We start from the raw sequence: 12,310 nt of genomic DNA, 5'->3' as shown, positions 1-12,310 counted from the left end.
TTAGTTCACCAACCAGGGACTGAACCCACGTCTTCTGCACTGCAAGGCGGATTCTTAACCACTGGACCACCAGGGAAGTCCCCAAAGTATAACAACTTCACGTGCATTATCTTGTTTAACCTCACTCACTCATCTTGAGATACACACCATTTTCTCTGCCAATGAGGAAACAGACAGAGTGAGGCGAAACAACTTGCCCAGTGTCAGCCAAGGAAGGTGACGGTGGGGACACTTTCCAGGCTGTGCTGCCTCTGAGAAGGGGGGACGCGTGACCTCAGGCTGAGCTCTCGCTCCCCAGCTTGGTGACCCTGGGCAAGTTCTTTACCTCCCTGGGGACCCCATCTCCACACCTGCCTAAATGGAATAATAACAACAACACTTCAACATTTATTTTGTTGGGGCTGCTGTAGGAATCAAAAGGAAGGATGTGAGAAAGTTTCCAAAACTATCAGACACCGTCTAACTATAGAGTATTAATTATTATACTCTTGGATTTCTAGAATGCCTTTTCAGGGCACCAAAGACTTACAAATCAATAACATGTTTATCACCCAAAGATCTATAAAGTCAGGCAAGGGTGTGGCTTAGGGAAAATGAGGGTGAAATGGTATGTCTATTTATTTATTTTATATAAAATGATACAAAGCGTGGTTTGTCTGTATTATTGACAAGGTTTTCTATTGTAATTGATATGAGACCAATACTCTTATTTCCCTCTGAAAGTGGGAAAGTGCAGGGTCCCAGCTGTCCTCATCAATGTAGGGAGAGAGAGGGAAATTTCAGGAAAAAGTGCCTTTTCAGGATGTGCCATGAAAATGCTACTTTGTCCCAGGTGTATAACCTCAGAACACTGCGACAGTGATGTGACTGCTGAATTCAGAAGTGTATCAACTATAAAGCCTTTGGTTTCATTCACTCTGTAGACATTTGCAGCAGCTTTTTTTTTTTTTTTAAGTCCTGACAAGAAATCTTCCCTAGTAACGTTGTATTTCAAACATTCTTCATTCTCACATTTTTTGGGCTATTACTTTGTGAATCCACAACTTCTTTTATCAAAAGATAAAAGACATCTGCTGAGTTTCATACAGATCAGACCCTGTGATTGTCTAAATCAGACTAGTCCTTAAATGAAATTGGAAAAGTGACCAACTTATTACCTTCTGAAGAAGTTCTACAATCATATTTATGCTGATAAATGCAAAGATATAAACAGCACATGCAGAACCCAGACACCATTCAACAAGGAAGAAAAACAGGGTGATGAAAGAATCCCACATCTGTAGATTCACAGCGGGCAGAAATCTGCTAGCAACTCAAGAATGGTGATTTATCTTGGTTTTACAATCGTCTTTAGGAAGGCTGGGCAGGGAAGAGCTATAGAACGGATGGCAATTCGTCTCTTTTCCTTTTAAGACAGATTTAAAGGATTTCTAGGGGGAGTTTATGAGGCCAAGATGAAGGGGAGGAGAAAGCCCCTTCCACATTTCTTATTCTGGAGAAGATCAAAACCATAGCACAGTGAAGTGGATGCTTGGCAAAAACAAAAAGTAAAAACTGACTCCCAAGAGTAAAATCTGTTCCTTTGCTTTCCTGGTTGAAGAAACTAATTTTGGGTCTAGATCCTAGAAGAATTTCAAGGATTAAGCATACTGAATAGTCTTTTAATATAAAAGTACATGTCTTAGAAATGTATCATAGAAATAACTCTGCTAAGACTGGGCTTCCCAGGTGGCTCAGGGGGTAAAGAACCTCCTTGCAATGCAGGAGATGCAGTAAATATGGGTTAAATTCCTGGGTAGGGAAGATCCCCTGGAGGAGGACATGGCCACCCCCTCCAGTATTCTTGCCTGAAGAATCCCACAGACAGAGGAGCCTGGTGGGCTACAGCCCATAGGTCACAAAGAGTCGGACACAACTGAAGCGACTGAGTAAGAGAAAAGCTAGAAAGATGAAGTGTTTCCCTAAGCTTTCCCTTGCTGATTCTTCTCAAAATTAATACGTAAGCAACTTTCTGTGGATTACTAATCTCTATTCCTGTATTAACACAGATCACCAGAAACTTATATAGCTAAAGTTTATTGCTTTTAGTTCCTTATAAACAGTCCTTTGATGGCTTTTATTAAGGGTTGATGTATTAAAAATACTTACAGGGCTTGTTTCTGCATATTTTACAAACTTATTTTAATTAAAAATATGTATTCACATTATTGTTTAACTGAAAAAACTACATGATAAATACTTCTTAGAGCTTAAAGGTACTTATTTAGTTGCTGTTTTTCAGTCGCTCAGTCATGTTCGACTCTTTGTAACCCCACGGACTGCCAGGCTTCCCTGTTCTTCACCATCTCCCAGAGCTTGCTCAAACTCATATCCATTAAGTCAGTGATGCCCTCCAACCGTCTCATCCTGTCGTCCCTTTTCCTCCTGCCCTCAGTCTTTCCCAGCTGCACTGGGTCTTTTCCAGTGAGTCGGCTCTTCACATCAGGTGACCAAAGTACTGGAGCTTCAGCATCAGTCCTTCTAATGAATATTCAGGATCGATTTCTTTTAGGATTGACTGGTTTAATCTTCTTGCTGTCCCAGGGACTCTCAAGAATCTTGTTCAACACTACAGTTCAAAAGCGTGGCTCAGATGGTAAAAAATCCACCTGCAATGCAGGAGATCAGGGCTCAATCCCTGAGTTGGGAAGATGCCCTGGAGAAGGGAATGGCTACACATTCCAGTATTCTTGCTTGGAGAATTCCATGGAGAGAGGAGCCTGGTGGGCTACAGTCCATAAGGTGGTGAAGAGCTGGACATGCGTGAGTGACTCACTCACACACACACACACTCACACTTATTCTTTTACCCTGATTCCCTGTAGCTCAGATGGTCAAAGAATCTTCCTGCAATGTAGGAGACCTAGGTTTGATCCCTGGGTTGGGAAGATCCTCTCGAGAAGTAAATGGCAACCCACTACACTTGCCTGGAGAATCCCATGGACAGAGGAGCCTAGCGGGCTACAGTCCTTGGGGTTGCAAAGAGCTGGACACGACTGAGCAATTAACAATACTGGTTTTAATGGTTCTTTTATTATAAGCTATCTGAATGTTTTTGTCGTTCAGATATTATTAAATAAATATTATTAAATATTTCTGAATTACATCAAAGTGCCACTGCTGCTGTGCTCAGGCACGTCAGCTGTAAAGAACCTGGCATCAGGACAGTGGCTTTGTACGAGTCCATGGCGCCCCCTGGAGCTCAACAGTGCAATCAGGCCACTGGTATTCCCAGAAACTGAGGCACAGCGGAGCCAGACCATCAGCATCTCGGACCAATACCATCTCTGTAGACTCTTTGTCTAGAAGGACTGAAAAGAACAGGGTAAATAACTGTCTTCTGTAATGGGGTCAGCAAGAGGGAGGGAGAAAGGGGCTGGAAGGTGTTTGGACAGCTTACCTACCTCTAGGGCTGTGCCATTTCTCCAGTTTTCATTTATATGCTGAATAAACGTTTTAAAACATGATTACTATGTGCAGCACAGTAGGGCACTCATTAAGGATAGAAATATGTCTAAGAGCCATATAATCTCTGTTTTCTAAGAATGAAAAGATAATGGTTGAGACACAAACGTGTGTACAAGTACCCATAAATCAGCATGACAAGGCTCACAGGAAGGAAGGTGATAAGTAGACTGCAAAGAAAAATAAAGATGCTTTAGGCTGAGAGCACCAGTCCACCATCAAAGAAAAGACAGACTATATTAGAGAAATAGTATAGGTGAAATACAGGGTTAATGTAACAATAGTATTCTGTGTGATAAAATACTAATGTAGGTGTGATCATATATATAATCAATTAATCTACCTACAGGTAGATAAACAGATATAGTCAGTATGAAGGAATTAGATATGCATGACTATGAGGGTAGCATTGGGCTTCCCAGTGGCCAACAGGATACAGTGATAAAGCAGGAAAGCAGGAGATAAACAAGAAAGCCTCTTTCAGATATTATCTGGTTGTAATGTTATAGTGATAACTGGCTTCTTCATTTTAAAGGCCAGCACTAAAAATTTAGGCAGGACACTCATAACTCTGGTCCTAAAGGGGTCTTTTAAATGAGATGATAATATATGGAAATATATCACCTTTCTACCCTTAGTATAATTAAGGTGAAAAATTCAGACTATACAATGAATGATAAAGAATGTTTTACTCCCACCAGAAGACAGAAATATCTTTAGAGAAATATGTGATTTTTTTTTCTTTTTACCATTAGGGAGTTTTCCAAAGAAGGTACCAGCAAATACAGATGAAAAAGTAACATGTGAATTCCCTTTGATCTGAAGGGAAACTCCGACGATGAGCATTTTGCCTCAAGGCAGTGCAGTCAGCCAGTAATCAGCATGTTGAGGAATGTGCTGTGGCTGATGTAGAGAAAGGACTTTCAGAACTCTAGCCCTGGGTCAGAAAACTTCCACCTGTAGCCCCTGATGGGTTCTCATGCACACGATGAAATCACAAAGCATTCAGGGGCTTTTAAAGCTAAATGCATTACTTTCATTATGTGATCCACTAAATTTTCTTCAGTATGAATCTGTACCTCATTTTTTTTATTATTAATTTAAGTGAAAGGGTGCCCCATTACTTTTTACTAGAAAACACTTAGCCTTATAAGTTTTCAACATCATGAGAATCATCTTAATTTTTATTTTCAGATTAAAGGCCTGTTTATCTCTTTTGGTTTGTCTCTCTGCTCTTCACATTCAACTGCAGTAAATAGTGATCCAGATGGTGCTTACTTATGAATAGTTCCTGGGCAATGTGAAAGCAGAAATATGAATAAGAGAAATACTACTGTTAAAGAACTAAGGGGAAGGACATCAAGGTTTCTTTTAGACAGTGTTCTTAGTTAACTGGGGTTCCCTGGTGGCTCAGAGGTTAAAGCGTCTGCCTGGAATGCGGGAGACCTGAGTTCAATCGCTGGGTCGGGAAGATCCCCTGGAGAAGGAAATGGCACCCCACTCCAGTACTCTTGCCTGGAGAATCCCATGGACGGAGGAGCCTGGTGGGCTACAGTCCACGGGTTGCAGAGTCAGACACGACTGAGTGACTTCACTTTCACTTAGTTAACCAAGATGTGACAGGGTTAAAGGTAAAAGAAGAATGGTGATGTTTCATAGAACTCATCTCAAGATGACTACTCTAAGGAATTATTCAAGAACCAGATTTGCAAATTTCACATGGCTATTCCCTCTAACTCCAGATGGACTGTGCCCACTAGCAGAATAAGGTGTGGTTGTTATTAAGCCTGGGGGTAAATAGGCTTCAGCCACTAGAACAACGTCCCTCTTAATCTCTGCTCTGGCTTTGCTCAGGAAGAAATGGTTATCTTTAGGGATACACAGAGCAGTCTGAAAGTCAATCTGTGTTTCTAAAAAAGAAAGGATTTGTGTATGAGTGTGTGAAATTTATGAAGCTGTGCAAATGTTACTAATGCTTTGCATAGACAATTGCTGAAAGTTAAGCTGCATGTTAAGCCAAATTTGTGCACCAACCTCTCATCAGATTCTTTCAGTATCTTGCTCTCCTCAGCGTCTGGAAAACTGTCCTGGCCGGCAACCACTGTATTGCTGCTGGAGGTGGTTCCTGTAGATGAGATTAAAGAACAGCTCAGAAAGAAATGCCTGTCGTGGGGGTCAAGCTCAAGTCTTAAGTGATTCCAAGAAAGGATTTCCTGTAAAATCCCCTGTTTGAAAGATTCCTTGCATCTTCTGCACAATCTCAGACCCTCTGAACAACCTTCCAAGCCCACACCACTGAAGCCAAGAATCCAAGACATCTATTATAGTCAAACCAAATTCCTCAACTCTCTTACAAAGTGAGGCTACAACGTTCTTGAAAGCCTCTCTTCCTGGCTACTTAGGTAATGCGCTTATTTACAGTGGCCAGTCCTCCCACTAGTGGCTCTAGCATTCCTGGTTCCAGGAGTTACGAAATGAACGTTAAAACATTCCAAATGCCTACAGCCTCCAATCCCCAGGGCACCACGTCTCTGTGAGATCACTGCTCAGGCAGCAGGGTCTGGGGCACAAAGAGGGCATAAGGGACCAAGGCATAAGAGGAGACAGGTTTAGAGGCAATCATGGTGTTAAGGGCGGTGAAGGGAAGACAGCATCAAGGAGTCTGAGGGTGGTATATATTTCATACAATGATGCTGAGGGGCCAACTGAAAAGTGGTAACACTGGTGGAGGGGGGCAGTTTAGTCAACCCTAGGAGACTATCGGCCAAGAGAATCCCATTAGATACAGGAAGGAGGGTCCAGAAGTGAGATTCCTCCATGACTACAGTGTCCACCGTAAGCTCAGTCTAAAATAAAAATGTATATTATCATATGTGAAACAGATCGCCAGTCCAGGTTTGATGCATGAGACAGGGTGCTCAGGGCTGGTGTGCTGGGATGACCCTGTGGGATGGGATGGGGAGGAAGGTGGGAGGGGGGTTCAGGATGGGGAACACATGTACACCCATGGCTGATTCACGTCACTGTATGGCAAAAACCACTACAATATTGTAAAGTAATTAGCCTCCAATTAAAATAAATTAATTAATTAAAAAAAAAAACTCTGTGGCATATGAGTCCTGGGCTCTCGATTGTTGGTTATCCTTACAAGACCATTCCATTAATCGGACAAGGTGCCAAGAGTCTCTGCTATCCTTAAGCCTTCTCTTAGATGAATGTATTGGGTTGGCCAAAAAAGGTGGTATGGAAAAACCCAGACAAACTTTTTGGCCATACCAGTATATGTAGGAATAAGAATAAGCAGCAAGCACCTACTCATACCCCTTCAATGCTCTACATGAAGGGAAACCCAGAGCTGCAGGACAAGGCATCCAGCCAGCTGCCCGGCCCCTACCGGAGGCCGCCGCCGAGGCCTTGCTGCTGGCTGTGAAGCGGTAAAAGGGCGGGTTGTCGCAGTGCTGGACGATGGGGTTCACCGGCTCCGTCTGCTGCAGCTCGAACAGCAGCTCCTCCATGGTCTGAATGGTGTTGTTCCGGCACAGGTAGACTGCCACCTTCTTGATCTGAGATGAGAAACGGAACACAAGGGATATTTCCCAGAGCAGCCCATGGGGATGCGAGGTTGTCGATAGCAGAGGTGGTAGCCCGTTCATTCTGATGACCGCGACACCTCCCGGAAGCGCTCACCGTCCTTCTCTCCTAGGATGAGCCAAGGGTCTGGATTACAGCTGCCCAGCTGGGGCGGGGAGGGGGAAGGATGGGAAGAAGCGACAGTGAGGGAGCTGGGATGGATATGTACACACCGGTACGCTTAAAATGCATCACCAACAAGGACTGACTGTGGAGCACATGGAACTCTGCTCAGGGTTATGTGGCAGCCTGGATGGGAGGGGAGTCTTCATCTGGTGGAGAATGGATACCTGTGTATGCATGGCTGAGTCCCTTCGTGGTTCACCTGAAACTATCCCAATACTGTTAACTGGCTAAACTCCAATAGAAAATAAATTTTTTTTAAAAAGCCAATCTTCAACCTAAAGACAAAAACAAAAGTCACCTTTTCTCACATGTACATCTGATAGGAGGGGGTTGTTAAAAGTCTTACCTTCCCTCATGGCTGAGTTTACAAAAGCTACTTTTGGGATAACTTGTGGGCTAAAGACGACTTCTATCTAAACTTAAAACTTGCCATCTGGGGGCCTCCCTGGTAGTCTAATGGTTAAGACTTCGCCTTCCAGTGGGGGCAGGGAACTAAGAACCCACATGCCTTGAAGCCAAAAATCCAAGACATAAAACAGAAGCAGCATTCTAACAAATTCAATACAGACTTTAAAAATGGTCCACAAAAAAGACAAAAATCTTCCAAAAAAACAAAACAAAACAAACCTTACCATCTAAGGTCTTATCTTGAGAAAGTATTTTATTTATGCAAACCATGGCAGAAAAACTGCTAGCTGTGTTCATTTGAAAAGGAACTCAGTCTCCCATTACTCCCTTCAACCAGAGAAACAGACGAGTTTGAGCTGTTTGCATCGTTTTAAGTTTTAAAAATAACTCTGGATTAAATCTCTGCATTACTGCAACCCTCAAGCCTGAGGCTCAGAAGCGGCAATGAGGCTTACACGGCCCAGAACAGCAGGGCAGGGGGGCACAAAACCTCTCAGAAAAACAACCAGCACGCAGGCACCAACTGTGCAAGGGTTTTCAAAATGCAGGCATTTTCCTGATCACCTCACCTTTAAATACAGACACGACGGTGGGCGTGTCACTAGGATTTTTCTGTTGCTTGTTTCTCTCTTTTACTACCTATCTTTGAAGAGATAAACTGGAATATTCTGCATATTTATTGTTTTAAGAGCATCAGGATGTAAACACAGAACAATTTTTATTAATAATAATATAATGTGTTACCTAGTTTCTCTTACATAATGGGTCTAATGTTTCTAGAAGAAAGATTTAGGTAATTATGAAAAGAATGCTACTGCTGCTAAGTCGCTTCAGTCATACCCCACTCTTTGGGACTGCATGGACTGCAGCCCACCAGGCTCCCCTGTCCCTGGGATTCTCCAGGTAAGAATACTGGAGTGGCTTGCCATGCCCTCCTCCTTCCCGACCCAGGGATCGAACCCGTGTCTCTTACGTCTCCTGTACTGGCAGGCGGGTTCTTTACCACTAGTGCCACCTGGGATGTGGACTCCTTAATCTCAAGGTTTCTGGGTCCAAAGACTTACAAAGGGGATGACAGAGACGCCACGAGGACGCTAGCCTGCAATGCAGGGGGCAGAAGGGAACTTTTATGTACCATCTAGAAAGCTCACAGGAGGTGAACGGGACTGATGAAATCTGACATCTCTATTCTACTCGTGCGATAACATTCTGACCTGCAATTGTGGATGGAGCCAGCGACAGAATAAGGACCCCAGCCTTGGAGGGGCACTCACATAGGGCAGGAGGAGTGTGTCACTGCTGACCCCGCACAGGCTGATCAGGAACTGCAAGGTGATCCGCAGGTTGTTGCTCCACTTCTCATTGTTGGCTAATGCATTCCAGGCATTTTCCATTTCTGGTCCAGGAACTTCATCCCCATACTGTAACCGACAAAATAAAACCCGGCCCGGGGGGATGCGTGGGAAAAATGTGAGGATGCAAAATGTCTGATGAAAAGTCATTTCAAGGGTCACAGTCATCTCAAAATCGTTAAGAAGGGGGAGAATGGCCACAGATCACAAAGATGCCACTTTTCAAGAATTTATAATACACACTTCACTACTGCACAATACTTATTCACATGATGATTCAAATGCTGCTGCTGCTAAGTCACTTCAGTCGTATTCTACTCTGTGCGACCCCATAGATGGCAGCCCATCAGGCTCCCCGTCCCTGGGATTCTCCAGGCAAGAACACTGGAGTGGGTTGCCATTTCCTTCTCCAATGCATGTAAGTGAAAAGTGAAAGTGAAGTCGCTCAGTTGTGTCCGACTCTTAGCAACCCCATGCACTGCAGCCTACCAGGCTCCGCCATCCATGGGATTTTCCAGGCAAGAGTACTGGAGTGGGGTGCCATTGCCTTCTCTGGATTCAAATGCTAGGATCATATAATAAGGATGATAACTGGGATCACGATTACAACTGTGCTAAGATACACATAATGAAGTGACCCACTGTAATCATTTTTTAAGTGGGCTGTTCAGTGGCCTGAAGCACGTTCACACTTGTGCAACCGTCCCCACCATCCACACCCTGTTGTTGAGACTGTTAATGGCAGGCACACTTTCACGGGGTTTGATTTACCCTGGGTTTCCTGGGACGCGGGAGCCCATGAGGAAGGTGCAGCTCCTCAGCGCTTACCTTGGCTGTCATGTACATGAGGTTGTTCAGCACCAAGGACGTTGCCTCTGGGGAGCCCCAGCCACTGCCTTTCAGCCCCTGAGAAGCCGTCACGTCTCCCTCGCGGTCCTTGGCATCGTCCTCGGGGCTGCTGGGGCTGGACCCCGGGAGGAGCAGCCTGCTGTCCACCAGCTCGATGTTGTGCAGCCAGGGCAGCAGGTAGGTGAGCATGATCTGACGCCCGTTGGGATGCGTTGTGGGGAAGCGCTGGCTGACCTCTGCAGAGAAGGGCAGAGACCGCGAGCCACATCATCTCATCAGACTGAACCAAAAGGTGAACAGCTAGCAGAAGTAGTACGTTGGAGCAGACAAAACAGGAATCAGAAGGACATATGCCCAGATCCCAGTTTGTCCACATACTAGCTGCATGAGGCTATGGGTTAGTTACTGGAGTTTTCTGTTCCTCAGTTTCCTCATCTGTAAAATGGGCCAATCAGGTCCCACACTAGTTGATTGTGAAGATTAAAAGACACAATATGCCTGTCATCCAGCAGGCTCTTAATAAACAGCAGTTAGGATTATTATGGGTTTCCCTGGTGACTCAGACAGTAAAGAATCTGCCTGCAATGCAGGAGACCTGAGTTCGATCCCTGGGTCAGGAAGATCCCCTGGAGAAGGGAATGGCTACCCACTCCAGTACTCTTGTCTGGAGAATTCCATGGATGGAGGAGCCTGGCAGGATACAGTCCATGGGGTCACAAAGAGTCGGACAAGACTGAGGGACTAACACTTACTTAGGATTATCATAATAACGACTATTATCTCTCCATTATACCTAAATTTTACAAAGGCCTTGCATGAGCCATGAGCTGTTAAAAAGTAAGCTGCAACCCTCCAGAAGAACAAACCCAGTGTGTGATGTCCCATTTGTGGTGTCCACGAGAAAACTGCCAACTATGTGGAAGGTGTGTGCTTGATGCTGCGCTTTGTCTTATGAAATAAATGAGTCCAAAAGGTACAACTGTATGGCCAGTCTTCTCACCATTACTTCCTCTGATAGCATTTCTGCATTGTTTCACTGGCAGCAGCGTTTCGTTTTATGATCTGAATAAGTTTTCTATAGAAACAAAAGCACAGCTTTATATACCTGCTGCAAGCTCTGAAGTCATCTCCTGTTTCTAGTATTTGTGGAAGAATTCGTTTTATCCCAAGGGACATTAGAAAGCTTGGCCTAATGCATCTGTTATCATCCCGCATGGCATGTAATCTCATTTAGAGAGCTCGTGCCTGCTATACAGCAGAACAACACAGACGCCAGGAGATGGTCCACTGTATCCTCGAAACAGAGACTTTAATTGATTTGGCCTTTTTCCTAAAATTACAACTCTTTTATTTTGAAGAATAAGAGTATATTTAATGCTGTGCTACAAGTCAGACATGTTATGCTGTTATATATCACACAGGTCAAAATCTCAAAATTGACTTAATGTCCAAACTTATATGGATGTGATGACTGAAACTATGGACTTTCATGACACATATTCAGATCCCTATAAAAGCACACCACTTATTTAGTCCAATATACCGAACCTTTTCTAGGCGTAAAATGCTCTTCCAGGCACCATGGAGACAGCAAAGATTAAAGATGTGGTCCTCTCCTGAGGAGGAAGCTCTGAGACTAGCTGCGTCTACAGATAACCCTGGGGCCAGGCAGAAAGTGACGAATGACACAACAGAGGCACAGAGTCCTCTGGGGTTTGATGGAAGAAAATGATTCTGCTTATAAAGATCTGGGGCACTTTGATGGCAAAAGAACCATTTAAACTCTGCTAGAAAGGACTGGGGCAGGGGGAGGTTCCTCGGTGGCTCAGTGGTAAAGAATTTGCCTGCAAACAAAGGAGATGTGAGTTTCACATCGGGTCAGGAAGATCCCCTGGAGAAGGAAATGGCAACCCACTCCAGTATTCTTGCCTGGGAAATCCCACGGACAGAGGAGCCTAGGGGACTATAGTCTATTGGGTCACAAAGAGTCGAACACAACTTAGTGATTAAACAACAGAAACCACTGGGACTTGGGAGAGAAATAAATCTTTCCAATCATAGGGACAACTATTGTAAGACTGTCATCTTTCAACAGTGGTATAAAAAATCTACAGACTTTTTGGAGCAGTAATCGCCTTCTATCATATTACTTATTTATGTAAAACAAGTTTGTATTTATAAATTTCATGTTTATACAATTTATAAGCAATTTCCTTATTGATGCTGTCTACTACATCTTGTCTGTTAGTCATAAGTCCGAGAGGGTAGGGATCTCTGTTTGAGATACCCCATGCTTCCAGATCAGTCGTAAAGAGGTTTTAAAGGGAAAAGAGAGGAAAAAAAAAAAAAAAAAATGCTGTGACATGCAGACATCATTCACCTCTCCAGAAACGAATTAAATAGACTGTAAGACAATGTCAGTGGGATGCTAGATCATTTTC

The 12,310-nt window shown here is 43.9% G+C and overlaps 1 protein-coding gene across 17 annotated transcripts in view; it reads right to left on the bottom strand.

The window, feature by feature from the left end:
* FRY (FRY microtubule binding protein) overlaps positions 1-12,310 on the bottom strand; it is a 428,089-nt gene that overhangs the window by 63,998 nt on the left and 351,781 nt on the right. For all 17 annotated transcript variants that reach the window (XM_044927339.2, XM_044927345.2, XM_044927344.2 and 14 more), the window contains 4 exons: positions 9,849-10,105; positions 8,943-9,089; positions 6,899-7,067; positions 5,539-5,629 (listed from right to left, as the gene is read on the bottom strand). In XM_044927339.2, coding sequence (XP_044783274.1) covers positions 5,539-5,629; positions 6,899-7,067; positions 8,943-9,089; positions 9,849-10,105 — 664 coding nt within the window. The remainder of the gene's footprint in view (positions 1-5,538; positions 5,630-6,898; positions 7,068-8,942; positions 9,090-9,848; positions 10,106-12,310) is intronic.

Source organism: Bubalus bubalis, chromosome 13 (assembly GCF_019923935.1).
Source record: "Bubalus bubalis isolate 160015118507 breed Murrah chromosome 13, NDDB_SH_1, whole genome shotgun sequence".
NCBI classification, from domain to species: domain Eukaryota; kingdom Metazoa; phylum Chordata; class Mammalia; order Artiodactyla; family Bovidae; genus Bubalus; species Bubalus bubalis.
Note: the sequence above shows the minus strand (reverse complement) of the source record. Positions and strands in the feature narration are given on the sequence as shown.